Source organism: Halyomorpha halys, unplaced genomic scaffold (genome assembly GCF_000696795.3).
Source record: "Halyomorpha halys isolate HHAL.00 unplaced genomic scaffold, Hhal_1.1 Scaffold301.1, whole genome shotgun sequence".
NCBI lineage: Eukaryota > Metazoa > Arthropoda > Insecta > Hemiptera > Pentatomidae > Halyomorpha > Halyomorpha halys.
This window is the reverse complement of record NW_027112712.1, coordinates 422,090-442,438: the sequence shown is the minus strand read 5'-3', so window position 1 is coordinate 442,438 and position 20,349 is coordinate 422,090. Positions and strand designations below refer to the sequence as shown.

General features: G+C 33.6%; 1 protein-coding gene across 3 annotated transcripts in view; it reads left to right on the top strand.

Annotated features, from left to right (window-relative positions):
• The window catches only part of LOC106680967 (calmegin), a 61,222-nt gene that overhangs the window by 19,096 nt on the left and 21,777 nt on the right, over positions 1-20,349 (top strand). For 2 of the 3 annotated variants that reach the window (XM_014421027.3, XM_067050506.1), the window contains exons 5-8: positions 2,766-2,933; positions 4,315-4,574; positions 13,675-13,906; positions 17,465-17,605. In XM_014421027.3, the coding sequence (XP_014276513.1) occupies positions 2,766-2,933; positions 4,315-4,574; positions 13,675-13,906; positions 17,465-17,605 (801 nt within the window). Of the gene's footprint in view, positions 1-2,765; positions 2,934-4,314; positions 4,575-13,674; positions 13,907-17,464; positions 17,606-20,013 lie in introns of all 3 variants that reach the window. The other variant, XM_067050507.1, reaches the window with a different exon arrangement.

Below are 20,349 nucleotides of genomic sequence, written 5' to 3'. Positions count from 1 at the left end.
AATATAAGTACACTTAAGAAGATAACACATGAATATAAATGAAACAGGAAGGATAGTAAATATAAAAATAATGAAATAAGTGGTGAGAATTTAGAGAAACAAGTATAAAAGATATGACAAGAAAGTGGACTTCTAAAAAGCAGAACAAAGTGAAAAGAAGTGTTATGAGGGCTTTATTATGTTCAAAATGTGTCGATATGTAAGGGAGATGCAGTCTTTATCAACTTTATGATTGACGGAATTCTCAGTTAAATTTATGTAAATGGACTCTGAAAGAATGGGGATATATGGAAGGGACCTGTACTGAAAAACGGATGGAGTGGGTTGAGAAGAGTTGATGACAGGAGGGATTGGAGTAACACGGTTAATGTAAGAATCTAGTAGTTTGTTAGTAATTTTCTGAGGGAAATTGTTGAATAGGATCTGTTTAATACGTTGTATGTTGGTCTGATGGTATTGAGGGTCAGAAAGAGAAAAGGATCGGTGGATAAGATTCTTAGCAACATTAATAATTTGGTGATAAGGGTGTTGAAGGTGATTGGAAATAATGTTACAAATGCGCATATGAGAAAGCTCCCTGTCTTCTTCAGAAATACTAAAAAGATCGTCTTGATAAATAAATTCTAAGTCAGTAATTAGAGAAGGTATAAGGTGAGAAACATTTGAAGGGAGTGTAGAGAAATTAGGGCCTTAACTTAAAATATTGACGATATTGGGGGGAATAGTGGTGGAAGATATATTATGGACCCATTCTTCACTACCTTTAGGGTAGAGTTTATTATTTAAAGATGATTAGTAAATATCAAATTTGGAAATTAGAGTATGTTTTTTATATAATTTGATAGATAAACAGATTTTTTGGAAACTGTTGTTGAGGAGGGTCATGTTATCTTCGCCAGTAATGGAAGTGAGTGCTTGTGGCAGATTAAAAATTTTATATTTAAGGGATTCAATTTGTTGAATGATTTCCCTAATTTTGAGATTTAAAAGAGATTTTTTAAAAATTAATAAAGAATGACAATATTTGGAACGTAGGAAAGAGGGTATCGAAAACTGGTTAAACGAATTACAATGGATTTTGGAAAAACAGAATAAGATCTGCATTTCAGAAGGAAAATACGTTGTTGGGTTTTATCTGTGAGGCGCTTGTGTAGATTGCACAGGGTTTTAAAATTAGATTTATGAAGAGGGAATTTTAATTTAAATTGAGAAAAAAACATTAATATCAGTAGGGCTATGTACAATAGTAGAGTTGGAGAGATGATGGCAGTGGGGATGAACAAGAAGATCAGAAGAAGCAAAAGATGATGAACTTTAAAGAGATAATGAAGTCTGAAGAGGTGTTGAAGTAAGAGAAGATGAAGTAGGAGTAATGGTACGTGGAGAGTTAAAGTTCTGGTGACGTAACAATACGGCGGTTTAACAGACGAGCACTGCGGCGGATATTGTTGTTACTAGTGTTTGTATCTTGAGGGCCCTGTGTGTTTTGTGACGTACTGGAAGATTGTTGATTGACCGTGTGTATAGATGAATGGAATATGGTCCAGGTGCGGTAAAAAAAAACAAAACTCAAATAGTAAATGGGTATACTATTTTTATTGAGCCAACGTTTCACCCCACGTTGCAGGGCTTCGTCAGGGCTAAAAAAAAGATACAAACACTTGACATAGTTACAAAAAAAAAATAAATTAAAAAAATAAAACATAAGGTTGTAAACAGTAAATGAACACGGCAATAGTAACAGATAGATAAGAGATAAAATAAGAGAAGAAATATTAAAGAAAGTACAAATGGATGTTAATTTTGTTGCAGTAAGCAATTTTTCAATAATAAAATATATTATTATTATTATCTTTTTTTGTTTGTGTACATAAAAGTATGAGGTGAAGATTCAATTCCCTTGTACAAAGCTTTACTTTCATACCATAATGCAATTTATATGACACTTTATTTCCTTTTTATTAGGATTTCCACTCAAGCAGTGGGTTTTCTTAACCAATTTTTATGGACTCCTTCCAGATTATTTGGTTCAATGTCCATTCTTCCATTTCATTATACCAGATTATTCTTGGGCATCTATTTTCTTCTTCCTACAGGTGTTCTTTTTAAAAGTCTATCCCATTCCAAATATTTTTTTCTCTTTCTCTTCCAGAATATATGTTTCTACTTCCATGTGTTCTCTTTCTGTTTCATTTTTTACATTGGCAATCTTCCTTCAGGCATTCTTTGGAAATATCCATACCATCTTTTACTTTATCAATTCTAGATAATCCTGCCACTTGTCGCCAGTAATGCATTTCTGTAGCCATAAGTTTCTTCCTTTGATCACAATTTGTACTTTCCATTTCATAAAGAAACTTTAACCTTTAGCCTCAATACTTCATTAAATGGGGTGTTAACTATGTTGTTGATAAAAGTTTATCAATCCATCCACTCTCAATATTTGTTACACATATTGCTAATAATCCATTTATGACAATACACAATACCATATTGTACATTTTTTTTCAGCTGATCCTGTGTTTTTCTTAATTGTTTATTCTTTTTAACTTTGTGGCATTTGTTTGCTACAAACTCTGTTTTTGAACCTTAAGTATATAAGTTTATGAAATTCTTTTTATATACTACAGGTAAATTCTCATTTTATTTTTTTGTAAATATTTTTATTTTATGTTCTCACCTATTTAGATGAATACTATACTCATGATGACATAAAATTGCTTGAAATGACAGTATAAAATATTCATTTTGAATGTTTGTTTCAGTTACATTTCATATTTCGCCATAGGAATCCTCTGAACGGAATTTTTGAGGAGAAGCACTGCAAACCTCTAAAAAGTAAGATAGATGAAGCATTTACTGATGCTAAGCCCCACTTGTTCAAACTAGTAATCAAACCTGATAATACTTTTTCAATATATGTCGATCATAAGGTAATAGAACATTTAATATTCATTGATTATTGATAATTTCAATCAATATATTTTATTATAGTGACTAAATTTTATTCAATACTATCTGTCTTTGTTTGAAAAACTTAAAATAACAATTTATTTTTTTAATCTGTTCATTTCTGAATGTTACAATTTTTCAGCTGGTTGGTTCAAAAGTCTTAGCCAAGATGATCTTTAGTATATAACAAAACAACTACCCTCAATTTTTTTGAGGTATTGGTTTTTGTTTTATTGTTTCGATATTAGTATGAACTGTACCATTTAACCCAGTATATTTTAATGATTTTTCCTACACTTTGTTTATGATCATTATTAAGACCATTCTAATAAAGAATAAGTTTATTGGACTCAAATTTTAAAGGAACAAATGAGCACACTCACACAAATTTATCATTTCCTAAATGAATGAACATAACTAGAGAACAACCAAAGACCAGTATTTCTTGATAAGAATAAATAATTTTGATCAAAGGGAGATTCCTAGGAAGATAGCTAAAACAATAGTTTGAGACAAAGAGAAAGGTCGAGGTACAGTATAAATTTCTTATAATGCTCCTGTTTTCCCAGCTATAACACTTTTTTTCTCTATCTTGGCCCCAGTGGGTGATTTTCTATAAAACTTCATTAGTTAAAACTATCTTGTTTCCTGGTTATGATGATGTTTACCGACATATATTTTACTAAAACATTTATTGTTTCTCAAAAGCATCAGTTATTTGACATTACTTCATAATTTTTGTTTTAATGGAAACAACTTGCTGCAATTTTATGGGTTCAATAGACGATTTATTCGCCTCCATCCAAGACAATAAGATGTTGATTGCAGAAAGTACTTTATTGGGGGTAGTTGTCGTAGGTCTAATATCTTACAACTGTATTTTTCTTAAGTAAATTAAATAAGAAAAACAAAAATCATCAAATATAAGAGAGAAGTTGAACTATATTTAACTTAAAAAAGAAGAATGGAGAATAAAGATGTGGCAAAAAATGTTTAAAATTTCAATAAATGTAATTGATCAATTACCAATGAATGTAATTTATTTCTTCAATTATTGTTTGTTCTGCATTGTGAATAAACAAAATAATTTAATATTACCATCTTATGTTAAGACTAATCAGAGTACAGAACCAGGATTAGACCCTCATTTTATCCATCTCTGCAGTATATTGAACCATATTATAGCTAAGGTCTACTGTTAGAAAAATATTGAATTATGAGCTTACATTGTATGTTAAGGTTAAAAGTTAGCTGAAATGATTTATTTTGACATATATGATCTTTAGAGTTAAATAAATATTTTCAATTTCACATGAGGATTTTTGTTTTTTTGGTCATTGCTTAACAAGTCATTTCTTTCAGCTGGTAAATGATGGTTCACTGCTGGAAGATTTCAGCCCCCCCGTTAATCCTCCTGCAGAAATTGATGATCCATCAGACAGTAAACCCTCAGATTGGGATGACCGTGAAAAAATTTATGACCCATCTGCCCAAAAACCTGAAGATTGGAATGAGACAGCACCTTATCAAATTTCTGATCCTAATGCTGTGAAACCAGATGATTGGCTGGATGATGAGCCAGTTAATATCAGAGACCCAAGTGCTGAAAAACCTGATGATTGGTTAGTTTCTTAACTTTATATTTTGTAACACTAACAACTTATAATTTTTATTATTAAATATAAAAACACTGTTTTTCTTAGACAATAATTATATTGTGCATAGATTCCTACTAAAAGGTTTAACTTTTATCAGTGATATTATTTATGAATACAGGCGGCCCTTGTACTTACATCAGGTTCCTTTTGTTTGAAACTGGCTTAAGTCCAATTTAACTTTAGTACAGTTCTGTTTGATAAAAAGTATGTATACACATAAAACTATATTTAGTAGCCCATATTTTGCTTTAGTATTTATCTGTAAGTTATTTATTTTATTTGCACTCAATTTCAGTAACTTTATCATTTTAATTGAATTTTTAACAGCTTCATTTAAAAATATTCAATTTATTTTTCAAGCTACTTAAAGTGGTTCATGATATAAATTGATTAATGGCATACCTCCATAATGACTTAAAACGGGGTAACATAAAATGGGGACTGCCTGTAATTATTTTTTTATTATTTATTCTCTTTTGCATTGTTTTCTTTATTTATCATTTTTATTGCTATATGATGCTAGATCATTTGTCTCTGTTCATTGCTTAAAGTTGTGAATTTTTATTATTATATTATTTTGTTCTATGATGACCATTAATTCTGATTTTTTTTATATGAACTTGCTTTCTTTACCTTATTTTAGTATAATCTCTAAACCATGCATTTTTTTTTTTACTTTTCTTACCATCACCAGGAATCGCAATGAAATGAATTGAAAGCGAGTTAAGTTTTCAATAGATCTTTAGATCTTTAGATACTGCAGAGTTCCCTGATTAAAAATAAAAATGTATTGTTGGCCATTGATCTTTGTGTCTATGCCTACAGATGGATCAATTTCATTACTTGTGTTTTGTTTTGTTTCGTAAAGACCTCCAATTCCTGTGGCACAATATGAGTGCCATGCACACAATAAGTTGCCTTGGTTTGACAACGTTAATTAGTAAAATTTGGTTTTCCCTTAGAAATCACTCAAAATAAATTTCAGTGTGATTGTTTGAAAAATTAAAACAACTTTTGCCGTGTACGGGGCTTCGGGGCTTCTAAGCCCGACTAGGGGTTCCCTGTACAGGTATTATATTGAAATTTATACGTATATTAATGTATTTATATTATGTATTTGTATTTATATTATGTATCTCTATCAGTTTCTGATGGGAACCGACTGAAAAGGGATGCGCTATATTTAATTCAAACACCAGACACCATCTGGAACCCCTCGCCGTGGTATGCTAGATATGAATATCATAATTAATCATTGGAGTTCCTTTCCAACGGTATCGTGTTCACCAATTTACTATGCTATTATATATGAGGTGGCATGCAGGGATTATTAATTATAAAGTAAAGTCTTTGTTACATCTTTTATATTTACAATTATATATACATTATCAAGAATACTATTATGAGAGAGCATGGTAAACTTGTTTCCTTATACTTTAATTATAACATTATGAATTGAGAAGTACCAGCTGAGATATTTGATATTTATACTGACTCTAAGTTATTAATTCTACTACTGCCATTCTAATTACATCAGAAAAAGTCTTACTTGTTTCGGTACATCGGTCGGCTTGGTGGTTGTCGCGGAAGAGGGTCCATAGTCGCCTCCTGGCTGCCGCTCTCTCTCTTCCTCCGGCCTGTCTTTAGGTGTTCCTTTCTCCCAGACTCCTCCAAGATTGTCCTCCTCTGTCAGGCTCCCTCAAACTGTGTCTCTCGACTCCGGACTCCCTCAAACTGTGTCCCTTCCGTCTGGCTCTCTCAGGCTGTGTTCCCCTGAGACTCCACAAAACTGTATCCCCAATTTCTTTTTTCCTGCCCCTTTTGTTCATTTTCTCCCCTCTCCTTCTGACTCCTCCTTCTTTTGATTTCTGTCCTCTGATTGGTTCCTCTATTTTCAGAGGGGGTGGGAAGGTCCAATGGCCTTCGACGAAAGTCGGTCTTCAAATCAAACAAAAAATCATCTAAATCAGACCAGTATTTGGAAAGATGTGGCATACTGGACTTCGTAACCATATTTAGTTTTTCTTCTTCTTTCTCTTCCTCCTTTATGGAGACAGTTCCAACATCCTGTCTACAAAATGAGGACAATTTTGTATGCGATCCCTCCTAGTTCGGCCTGCCACTCTCCCTAGGTATCTCATTTCCATTGCAGTGACTCTGCTTAGGTGCTTATCAAGTGGTACCCAGCTTTCACTTCCGTAAAGGAGGGTAGGTAGGTATATAGCCTTGAAGATATGTATTTTACTATCTTCTCTACCTCCCTCTTCCCTATAACTGTGTTGCAGAGGTGGTAGTATATTCCATTTGCCTTCTTTATCCTATTGGATATCTCTTGGTCTACCTTTCCATTCCTGCTGATCACTGTTCTTAGGTAAGTCTACTCGTCCACCATTTCTATTGGTTCACCTTTGCAAAGTATTTCAATGTTTTCCTGTTTCTGGCCTATATGGATTATTTTGCTTTTCCTGACATAAATGGTAATTCCCTCCAGGTCAGCTTCCCATTCAGTTACAGCTTGTTGAAGGTTCTCTTTAATATCTGCTGTAAGGACAATGTCATCCGCATATCAACCGAATCAATGGAATCCTTTAGAACTATAAATGCCTAGAAGATACTCTTTCCTCGTTCCCACGATTTATGAATGATTGTTCTGAGAGAAAATATATGATCCTGGGTCTGGCATTGAGGCCTGAAAGCAGCCTGTTCCTCTTCAAAGTCTTTCTCCACTAGCTCTCTCAGCTTCTTTTCTAATATTCAGGTTTAGAGCCTGTATACAACCTGGGATAGACAGATAGGTCTATAGTTCTCATATTCGTTAGCATTGCCTTTTTTGTGAATCGGGACAATTATGTTGTACTTCCATTCCTTAGGAATAGCTTTTTTGGTAAGTAACTTCTGAAAAAGGCACTGAAATGCTTTCAATAATTCTGTTCCACTATATTTGATGAATTCAGGAACGATGCCATCTCTTCCTGCTGCTTTCCCTAGTCTTAATCTCTCCACTGCTGCTTCCACCTCTTCCTCCCATATCACCTCATCATATTCTCCCCGTATACTTTCTTTAATCATTCGCTCCTCGGCATCTCGTATTGGTTTGCTTGTCTTTTCTTTCATTGCGTCAGTCTTTTTCCAGAAAACTTTTGTGTTTTCATGGTAGTTACTTTGCAGATTTCGAACAAATTTCTCCCAGCTCTTTCTTTTTGTCAGCTTCACTACTAGCTTGGATTCATTTCTCCTTCTTACATACAGTTCCCTATTGGATGGAGTCTTGTGCCTATGGTACTCCTTCCATGCTGCCTTATTTCTCGCCACTCATTCCTCCACCCTATCATTCCACCATTTGGATCTTTTACGTGCAGGTGAAATATTGGTAATCCCGCAAGTAGAAATAGTGGGCTCCAGTATGGCTTTCTTTATTTCTGACCATATTTTATCTACACTTCCATCCATGCTGGTGTCCTGGAGTTTTGATTCCAATAGGTTTGAGTATTCCGGTCTTATTCCAAGTTCCAGTTTTTCAAAAAACTTTAAAATTATATATCTTTCCGAACTTTCTTTCTTTTTATCTATAAGGAATGTACTACATTATTACCATGTAAAAAAAAAAGAGAGAAAAAATCACTGCTGGCCATATGTCAATAAACCTTATATCCTCGTTCAGTCTTTGTCATTATATAAAACATTAACATACTCCTGTAGTTGTTTTAATTGTATAAAACCTTTCCTGTCTTCTCCATAAAAAAAAAAAAAAAAAAAAGGACTATTTTAATGATGAGTGCAATGAAATTTTCGTTTGATATGGAATTTTATTTAAATTATGATAAGAATGATTTTCTCTTTGTAAAATTGCCATTTATAATTATATAACTGGAAAAAGAACTAGGGCAAAAATAATGTAATGAAAAGGATTAATTATTATTCTAGTCAGCTACCAGATAACTATAAGAACTTGAAATGAGGATGCCTACAGATAACAACTTCTAGAAATCATTTTCCAGTAAGTTTCTAGGTTTTTTACAGCTACATGAGTTTTTTAACTCTTTAACAGTTTGTATGTAAAACATTGCCTGTTAATAACCTTTCATCACATACGTGATTTGACTGATGAAGTGAAACTTTGTGTTTTTATTCGTAAAAATTTATATTCCTTAACAAACAATTTATATATTCATTTGTTTTTTGTTTTTTCCCCTCTAAAATGCAGTGTATCTTGGTTTCGAGTACATTTGAGCATGCATATAATATACTGATTCACATAATGAATAAAAAATTTCTTATTGTAACAATACTCTTTATTTAACATGAAATCTATAATTTATCGCAGATTATATAACAATAAAACTGTGTATTAATATATAAATGAATAATTACTAAGTTTAAGTTTATAGCCCAGGAGTCCTCAACCTTTTTGCACCTATGGGCACATTTATAAGTTATCTGCCAAGCTAATCTGTGGCAAGCACCAATGTAATTTTTTTGTTTAAAATAAATTTTAATAAAAACATTAGTCTCTATTAAACAAGCTTTAAGTGACAGTAGGTGTACTACTACCACAGATACTTATGTTTTTCATGCTTGACCTGATAGTGCTATTGTTTTACCACTACAATTAACTGTCATTCAGTTTGCACCATGGGAGGTGCGATAGGTACTGTTTGACTGTTAAGTCTAATCGTGTTAATAGACATTGACGAGGAAGTAGCTAAACTGTTGGAGCATGTACTATCAATTATCATGCTCCACCTAATGAGAATATACTGTCATGACAGTAACTTCTCTCCAACAATATTCCACTGTCAAATGTTTTAATGACAGGTTAACTACAGCTTTCAAGTTATAACTGTTATTTGTTCCATTAAGTAAGCATTAAACTAAAATTTATTCCAAGAAAAAATTTTATTTAAAGCTATTTATTAATTTTTAGAAATAAAAATAATAAAAGGAAGATAGTCTGGCTGTGGTCAAAAAGGAACTCAAATAGTAAAAAATTAAGTGTTCAACACCAATGGACCATCTTCCTTTAATTAATTATATTCAGTCAATCATATTTACTGATCACCGATTTTTAAAATAAAAGTTCTTTCATAACGTTTTCAAAACCCTGCAGGTACAGGTTATATTTTGTGGACATATCTGATATCAGGCAGACACAGTAGTGACAGGGTTGAGGACCCCTGCTATAGCCTTATTATACTATTAAATGAACCATATCTAGTCTTTCTATTGTGTCTGATCTGTATTTTATTTTAGTTTTTTTTTGTATTAAACTACCATTATTGGACATGATTCACACTCCATGCATCACGCTTAATGCACTCAGTGCCTCTTGCCTCTCTCATTGAAAGGAAACTAGTATTGTTTATTACTAATTTAGCTGAAATACTACATTGATTCACATTTACACTTATATTAGTAATAAACAACATTTTCTCCATTATCAGGCATCTGGGACCCTCTTGATGAGTCATACCTTCCTCCGGTAAAGGCTGTCAATTATCTTGATATCGCTATCTGAACTTCCTGTCAAAAAAAATCACTTAACACCTAAACATGTTTAAATTTTGAGATAACAGCAGGTTTTATGTTAGATAAAAATATGCTAAAGCATTCAAAATATCAAAAATTGACAATAGGTATGTGTAATTATAATAAATATAGAAAACCAATAAAAAGAAATTTTTTTAAACTAAATTGAAATATTAAGACCTTATAATAGTATGTAAAAAGAATTATCACCTTCTCTTGTTATAATTACTGCTTCCATCTTTTTTGGCACACTTTATGAGTCATTATCTAATTACACTAGTACAGTCATCTATAGCATTTTAAGCCTTTTAGTGCTGAATGATGATATATATTTGCGAAAATTTCTTTTTGTGAAAATTGCTAATGGAGATATATTGTATATCGATATGATAGGATTTATGGTATTTATCGAATCGTAAGAAGCCATGGAATATATTGAATAGTGAAAAGTCATTGTATGCACAATTAATACTACAATTATGACACTGTTTGCTAATACTGTGTACAACAATATGCCATTTCTTAGCTCTAGAAGTGTTAAGTGTTGTAGGAAGAGAAACCTGCAACCCAACTTTTCATATAATTTTACCCCATGTGCAATTTGATTACGGTCCAGATTTCTTACCTTGGCACTTCAGATTATGTATCTATTTTTTTAATCTGACTGTAAGCACAGAGACCTAAAAGGCCTATTGTGCGCCATCCACTTTACAACTTTGTAGCATTGTAACACCACTATATTATAATGAGCTTACTGAAGCTTGTGTAGATTTTAAGAATCTAAGTAAACTCGAGGGATAGATAAATTTGGACCATTACTGTTACCTGACGTGTTCAAGTAATCAGAAACACATATTGCTTTTTTTGGCTGATCATTAACAGTAATTCAGCACATTCACAGGCATGTAAGGCACTAAATGATCTTTTGGAATCATCTCCAAATACCTGGAATCATTCAAGCCCCTTCCTTAGATTAGGGCCAACTTGAAACACCACTACAGAGTATGTCTGCGCCTCTTCCAAATGTCTTATTTTCAGACATGCAGCAATAACTATACCATCTTCAGGTCTTTTCACTCAGGCCACCTGAACTGATGTCTCTAACCTCTTCAGCGATTCCATTCCTCCTCAGTCCAAGATTGGTGTTCTATAGTAAATCTTGTCACTGTCTGTTATGTAATAGGCTGAAGGGGTCTTTCACAGGTCTTCTTGAGCTAAGAACTAATGAACTTTCTCAGTCTTCTGTAAAGGTTGGTTCTAAGATTAAAAACCCCTCCCTCTTCCATGAATGCTAGCAACTTAGTTTCTAAAGTCAGAAGCTGTTAAATTGAGTTTCCTGTCTACTTTCATTTTTTTTTTTTTTCATTAAAACAGCTGTCAAAGGAATTGGTAACTTTTGGATGACCTGAATTTGATTGCTTAAAATGATTCCCTGTCTTTCTGAATCCGTTTATGGCAATTTGAAATTGTAGGGTAATAAAAACCAAGGCGATTATTGATGTAATGCAAATCTTTTCTTTCTTTGTCAATTGTAAATATTCGTTCTTAATCACAACTCATCACACAAATGAAAAGAGAGAACAGATGTACAGAAAAAAACAAAAATAAAAGACTGAAGATGGAATTGATATCATTTGAGAAAATCATTTGAACCTTGGTTTGTTCAAAAACAGTAATGAGTAACGCTTTGACTAATCTTTAAATGTCTCTCCTAAAACTAACCATATTACTCCAAATAAAATAAAATGTGGATCAGACTCTATAACTAAAAATCTAGAAATTCATAGGTGTTCGAATTTTTTTGATGAAGAATGTAGTTCCTTAAACCAAACAGTGTTTTTATGTTAGTAACAACACAAGCTCCCAACAAAGCTTAATTTGTGCCAATTGAGTAGTACCAAACACTAGTTGTGACAAAAATTTTAAAGGAATCTCATTCTTGTCCATCCTAACAACATGGTCAACTTAACCCAGTTTTGTAAATTTGATAAAGATGATAACATTGACATCCATAAATATCATTCAATTCAGCATTCAGGTTCTCTTCTCCAGAAACCTTGCTCACCACCATGTATTCAATTTCCTTTTGAATCTCAGAAGGCCATATTTGGGGGTTTTACTCATTGTCTTGCATTCTGAGCCATATATAAGGAAAGATCTAATAAGTATCTTATAGATCCTTGTTTTTGAGGCTTAGGACAGAATGCTATTCCTTATGCTGGATCTACACTATTTGTCAGAAATCTAAGAGTTTAAAAAAGCTCGGTAAATAAAGGAACCAAAAGATGTCAGTACCCACATGCTTGTGTGTTCTTTTGACATCTATAACATTTCATTTACTCTATTTTCATTATAAAAAGGAAGAAAATAAAGATAGACAAAATGAAAGAAAATGTAAATATCAGCAAAGTGGGTTGTACATAATCAAAATTTATGGAAACAGCACTTTATAACCTATAAATTTAACTTTCATTCTAGAATTTTTATCAGAAACTTGTTAATATAATATGAAATTGGTGAATTTCAATTTAATTACCTAGACATACTATGTCTTTATAAATATTTACTTGTTCTATGTTAAATCAAAAATAAACTTCTAATTAAAAAATTAACAAGATTTGAAACAATGTATTTATACCAAATCGATAGAATTTCAAAATACACATCTTAAACTAGAATAAATTATTGAATCCGAAGGTTGGGAAAATTCTTCAATTAATTAAAACAGAGAACACAAACATTTATCTGTTGACTATTTTAAAACAATGTTAACTGAACACAAAAGTGTGGATGCAGCACAAGTGCCCTTTGATTTGTGCTCAAAAACCGACACTTAATGGGTCGGCCACAAATTCAGGCCAACTTGTACCAGCCAAGCCAAATAACCCATCCACAGGCTTGCACATGCACGAATTTGCCATTATTTGGCAAATGTGTAGAGGCACCTTTAGACCTTTTGGAGCTCTCTTTCAGTGTCATCATGAGCATCGTTTTACACTTTATGTGGTTTGAATAAAAGAACTGCGATATTCATTTTACCATCAAGTGTCTTCATTACCTTATAACCCATCAATATTTCTTGTGTGTTTCTTAAATAAATATCTGTACATTGTTGTCAAAATAAATTAATGTTCTTGTATTTTTGTCCCATTCTAGTGTTTTGAAGTAGGCTTCAATTTTTATTATCTACTGTTCTTTTATTCCATTATAGATTTGATTTGTATTCACTTGAGCATTTTCAATCAAAGTAATGGAATATGCTGTTTTCTTTTTCAATTCTTTAAAGTATGAACTTGGATAAAGATAAACTACATTAGTCAATCCCCAAGACACGAACTTTAACATTTTCTTATATTCACTATAAAATCAAAATCTTATGGTTTAATTTATTATTCTTTGTTTTACTAATATTAAAAAGTCAAAACAAAGAAAGCTTTTCTACACCAAGCAATTTAAAGGTTTATTAAAGAAGCATGTCAAATGATTTTGTATTTTTGTGAATGTGTAACTATTAATATATTTATTTGTTAATTTTTAGGGATAATGAAATGGATGGTGAATGGGAAGCACCATTAGTGCCTAATCCCGCATGTGAAGAGGTTTCAGGTTGTGGGCCTTGGTCTCCTCCCCTTATTAACAACCCTGAATACAAGGGTAAATGGGTTCCTCCCCTAATTGACAACCCGAATTACAAAGGTGTTTGGACTCCTAGAAAAATTCCTAATCCAGATTATTTTGAAGATCAAAACCCTTTCCAAATGTCTTCAATCGTAAGTTTATTGACAAAATGTTTTCACAGTTAATCCAAATATTTATTTGAATATATATGTATGTGTGTATATGAAGCAGAAACTATTAAGTTAAATACCTAAAACTGATGAAAAAGTAGATTTAAAAATAAATATGGATATAACAAAATATATGGTCTGTTTTAAAAATTGTATTGTTGATAATATGGACTTAAGAGAAATACTTTTGAATTTTTGTTATAATAGTATTCGGAGTCTACAATATTTAATTGGCTTCACCTTTACTTAGCTGAGAGAAATGATTAAGCAGCTTCTGGCATTGTGTGAAGAGGTTGGTCTTTATCCGAACTGCCAGAAGACGAAACTTATGAAAAATGGCATAAAAGAAGTTTATAGAAGAGATATTTAATACCATGGTCGTGGTGTCTTTGGTATTAAGCTGAGGAAGATGCAGCACCTGAAGGTCCTTGGAGACCCAGATGCATGTCCTCGGGTTGCTTTCACATGGGGTTGGGCGGATTATCCTTCCGCCTATTCCCCCTAATCCTGTAATAGTCCCTCTATAACAGTAAGGTTCTTGGATTAGTACGAGGGTTGATTTGACCCTCGAAAGTGACTTGCGTAATTCTGCAGTAGCTGACTTATTGTGTTAAATATTAATTTGTCTTACCTTGATCATTGATGTGGCAGATGAGGAGGAATATAGGAAAGGCTATTGGCGCTTACCCTTCCTTTGCTCCTCCTGAGGGGGGTGGCTGCTCTTTGTTGAATAGACCGGCGCTCTCCATTCGGTCAAACGAACCAACTTATATCTCAGCCACCAGTCATTAGCTTCCAACCAGGCGATCGTGTTACTCGGCACCTTGAATATTGCTCTAAGGTGGTCTGGATCGCCTTCTGCACCCACAAACTGCAACTGATCAGGTCCTCGTTCTGGTACTCGAGAAGCTGGACCAATCTGCCGGGTTCGATCACCTCGGCTCCCAACCCAATAACAATTTTAGTGGACCATGGAGCCTTGGCGGACCGCCTCACCAGGGCCAGGTTCCCATTCGAGAAGCCAGTCTCTCGTCTCCTCATTAGAACATGTGTGAAGAAACCAAACTGGATCTGCCTGGAGTCCGGAGTTGTCGAACGCCAGTGGTCTCCTCCTAGGACGTGGCTCATTCATCCTCATCTTGATCTCGGAGATGAGGAGCCTTCGAATAAGTAGGGCTTCCTCCTATGTAATGGAGGCACCCTTTTCGCTCCCAATAATGACTACCTGGAGAGCTCTCTGCGCCGCTTCTTTGTAAGTCTTGGGTTTTCCTTCCTGCAGAGTAGAAGGTCCAGCGACAGGGTCACTGGTCCTCCTGTTGGACTCCCCAATAGATTTGACCCTCTTCTTCTTCTATTGGCAGGTGGGGAGTCCACTGGTCTCTGTCGTTTAGCATGGACTTGGAGAAGGCCCATTCTTGAGATGGGCGCCTTGCTCTCCTCGCCTCGAGAGAGGGGTGTGGAAGACATAACCTCCCCTTCATCCCCCTCCCGAATCGATTCAAGAGCTTTCAGTGGTCTGCCCTCCCCGGTCACAGCCAAGGGAGAGCGGCCCTTCGGGCGCCCAGTACTTTTAGGCTGCCTTTGGGTAGCCTGTTCAGAAGGAGCCTGGTGCCTCAGTCTGATGGCCTCCCTTTTTGCTTTCCTTTGTAAGGCCTCCTCCCTCCTTTTCCTCTTTCTATAGAGCTTCTTATTTTATTTTGCCCTGTCTAAGTTGGCAGCCTTTGACACCTCTCCTTCCACTCTAGGTATCATGCTGCTCGGGCCAGCCTTATTGTGTCTTATTAGCTGTAGCCTTCCTTGTTCTTATTCAGTCGACGAGGTTGACTGAAGTAGAGTGGACTCATCACTTGAGTCCTCCCTTTGACATAGAAGGCTAGAGGGGAGTTGGTGTGGCAGTACCACCCTGTCATGCCTGGGCTTAGCAGCCAACTCACTCTCCTCTTCACAGCTTATGTCTTCTTCTGTGATTTCGGTCTGGGAAGAACTTCGCTCTCCTTTTACTTCCATTGCAGCTTGCACTTTCGGCTGCTCTTCTTTTAAATTATCCAATTTTTGTTTTTTGTTTTTTTGAAAATGTCTGTAATGTTTCTTGAATGGTATTAGAGTAGGTGTGCAGCCATTCCAGCTCTCAACCCCACTGCACTGTGAAAAGCTTGCTCCCTTGTGTGGAGTCTGGTGGCCTCGGAGGAGCAACTCCGGAACGTGCAGCAGGGTCCCATCCAGTCACCAATTGGCAGTACTGCAACATCCAAACTTTTACACTGAACTGATAGAGCAGCCGCTCATTCTGGGTTAAGAGGAGCAGGCTCCTGTACTATCTCAGTGGCCGCGGAGTACCATTCCTCGTTTTACCCCTGTACCCTCTGGAACAACTCTCCCAGGAAGGCTAGTCCAGCAGTAGGGAGAGGAGTAAGGGACGGCTGTATAGACCTTTGTGTGTAATGTATTGTGCTAGGTGCAGTACTGTGCTGTGCTCCTCCAGTTGTTAACCTGGACAGGTGTGCACCTCGCCTGGCACTAGGTGTCCGGTGGGGATATAATCCCCTTTAAGTATCCAGACCTACTTCCCCTCCGGGATGGCTACCTAGGAAAGGTGATCCTTGGGTGTGTACTGTGAATGACCTTGGTGTTGTTGTATGCTGTTATAGTGTACTGTCTTAGTGTCAGAATTTATGTTCCCCTAATCTGGAGGGCCAGTGGCTGTTTGCGGTACAATGACCGGGCGATGGAGCCTCCAACTCCCTACGCCAAAGGAGATATTAGCAGGGAGCCTAATGATGGCCTTTATACTCCTACGGATATTGGCATAATGTCTGGAAAGGATAAGTGAGGTCCAGGAACAGATATTGATTGACAACGTTGATATTTTGATATTCATTGATTCAACTATTCAGCTTTGTCACTGCTTCCTCATTAAATACCAGCTCTCCCGAGAATGTACATACCTGATATTTTATGGTGTTGTCAACTTTTGCCGTATGGATGACATCTTCTCAAGGGAAAGCTTCATTGACCGCAACTCTCCTTATGTCATAATAATACCCACACTTTTCCGAGAATTTATAACTAGAACAATCTCCACGAGTAGCCTTTAGACACTTAATAATTCTTTCCGCAGAACCCCTGTCATACACCATGACAGCCTAATCATCCATTGTAAGTTGCCCTTCAAAGAGGTAAATTTATCTTTTGATGATGAAAATTTAGCTGTCCGCATTTGTTAGGCGGATGTCTGTTATCAAAGAGTCTAAATTCTTTTACTTCCAAGCTGGGATATTTAAAAAGTGTCCTTTGAGAGATTTGTCTATTAAGAAAGGTTTCACTATGTATGTAATTTTACTTATGAAGAGGGGTACGCAGTGTTACAATAATTATAGAAATTTTACACAAATGTCTAAAGTTTAGGTCAATAAAGTACTTATTTGTAGAAATAAAATGTATTTCATTTCTAATTTTTAAATGCTATATATTTGATCATTAAATATATATTACATGTTTTTTATTTTATTGATATATTACTTGTTTCTGATTTTGTTTAAGGATGCCATTGGCTTTGAATTATGGTCGATTTCAGCAAAAATCATGTTTGATAATGTGTTAATCACTGATGATGAGGCTATTGCTAAAGAATTTGCAGCTCTTACTTATGATAGAAAGATTTTAAATATCGAAAAAAGTGCTGTAAGTTTTAAAAATGTATTTTATCATTCTTTTGTTACACAAATATGAATGCTTAGAAAAAAATTATTTGCACGTTTGACATGAATTCAAGATATGTCATTAATAAAAAATATATGAGCTGTATAGGATTAAAAGAAATAAACTCCTATTTTTGACAAAAAAAAAATAGATAACTTAGTTCTTTTAATGGTATGGTTAATTTTGATGAAAACATGCAATATCCTTCTGAAAATCAGTGTAATCATTGGGTTTAGTATCAAATATCAAAAGGAGAATAAATTTTATTTGCTATCAACAATTTGAAAAAGCAGTAAGTGTTTTGTCTTTAAACTACTCATATATTATTTTTATTATAATTTTTTTTTTGTTATTGTTATAGCTTTTTTAGTACAAATCTTTAAAATATTATCCCAAAAGGAAAATGAAAACATTGAAATAATCATAAAAAAGTAAAAACAGTATTGGATTTATCATCTGTAAGTTCAATATTCAGTTAAAACACATATCCATAGTCAAAATTCTCTGTATTAGTACTAAAGGCAAGATATACAGTGATTAATTTGTTTGATTTGATCTATATCTCAAACCCTATAATAACAATGTGCCTAATATTGTTTTTATAGGATCTAAAATATATATTAGAAATAAATTTTAAACAAGGAAATGGGATTCAAAGATGGACATAATACTTGCTGAGATTCATTGGCAGAAGGCTGTCAACACAAAAGATCATAATTGAAGCACTAGTCCAGTAGGAAGAGAAAAAAAAAATTAACTGATGTACTGAGGGCCAATAAGCTTTAATATTTTTAATTAAGAAGAATGAATTGCTGCCTGTGTTGCATATTTGAAATTTTTTAATTCGAGAAATATGAACTGATTTTTTTTTACATTTATATTTTATATAACAAACTTTCAACTATTGAGATGAAAAATAAAATTTAATCCTAAATAGTTATCATTAGAGGAAATTATATAATAATGTAATTTTTTAAAGATTCTTTCATACTAATTTTTTAATAAGTTTTGTTATTTTCAGAAGAGCAAAACTGTTTGCTTTTTTCCCCTTTAATGCTGTTCTGCTTCATGATTCTAGAACAGCTGACTTTATTTCCATGTTTAGTATATAAAGAATTTTTATTAGTAGAAAAGTTTCTATTAAAAAAAATGTTTTTGGGAATCATTACTTACTTCATTAAAGCTAACTCAGTATTTTTATTTCATTTGTTTTAAATATGGTACTATTGGGTGATAGAGCAATTCCTAGAAAAAAGTTTGCCTTCTTTCTGAAGCTGAGGGGCACATTGACTACTGGAAAAACTTCTGGAATCTGTATGTGTTAGGGCTGGGGGTCAACATCCTCTATATTTGCTGAACCATCCTCAGCATAAAAGGAAAAAATAAATAATGATGAGTTAAAAGCTGATACTTACTATCTTCTAAAACCTTAAAACCCAAGAAGAATATAAGTAACTTTGTGGTATTATCATTCATTATTATTATCCTCTTTAATCAGTACCATAGTTAAGTTGTATTGAATATATGTAAAATTAGACAAATTCACAAATTTCCATGATAAGAACACCATTAAAATAAAAATATGTTTAGCTGTTATATTAATAGGTCTTATTATTAGACCATTGTTATTCGTTGTTAGTATTTATTAGAAAATCATTACCCTTTTTTTCTAACTATAACTGGATGGAATGATTGTGGGTTTAGAACTGACAATCTTTATTTTAGTTTTTTTTTTATTATTTTATCCTCAGTGATTTAGTCATACGTTAATGTTTCCTGTTTTTAAATGTAGCTTCTACATAAAATCATGATTAACAAGTTGACTGTTCGCTACGAGATAACTCGTAGTTTGCATTCTCACCAAGGACACCTACTTTGAGTATCTCAGAGTTTTTAACGACTAGTTGTTAATTTACCATATTTCACAATATATTAACAAATTTCATTGTAACTCCACAAGTATGACAAGTAAGAAAATTATAATATTACTCTTTGTGGCCATTCTAGGCAAGAATACAAACTAGGAGTAACCTCATAGTACGCATTAAATGTATAAAGATTTATTTTAATTTTATGCAAAAAAAAAATACTTTTTTTATGAACAGTTGAGTATTATTGTTTCTTTGTTCCTTAATGACTTATTTTTGTGTATATTTTTCTTTAAAAAATGTTAAGGATGATATATACCTCCCCGTTGTAGGTTTGGGATTAATAAGACTACTTATTAATAGCACATTACTAGTTCCAGAAAAAACTTTAAAATTACTTTCTTTTATGGCAGATTAACCATACTCAAATTAACTATTTTATTATTTTTATTGAAATGTATTTATTAATAATTTTGAGAAAAATATAATTTTACATGTGTATTTTATGTTTTAATTTGGTAGGAAACTATGTGGGGCAAAATGATGGTTTCATTAAACCATAAACCAGGATGGTGGTCATTATATTTTGTTTATTGTTCTATTCCAATAGCAATATATATCTGGTACCTCTGGCGAAGAGTTAAGGAGGTATACAGATACACTGCATTTACAATCATGTAGTCTTGTGTATCACTGTAGAAATTTAAGGTTACATGCTTTCATAGTTAGAATACTTAAAATTGGTTGCCTTTTCCGAATGTTTAGAACATGGCTACTTACAAATAATCAGTGATTACCAGTTTTGGTTGAACATCATTTTCAATAATGATACTTTTGTGGAATAGAGATAAAGAAATA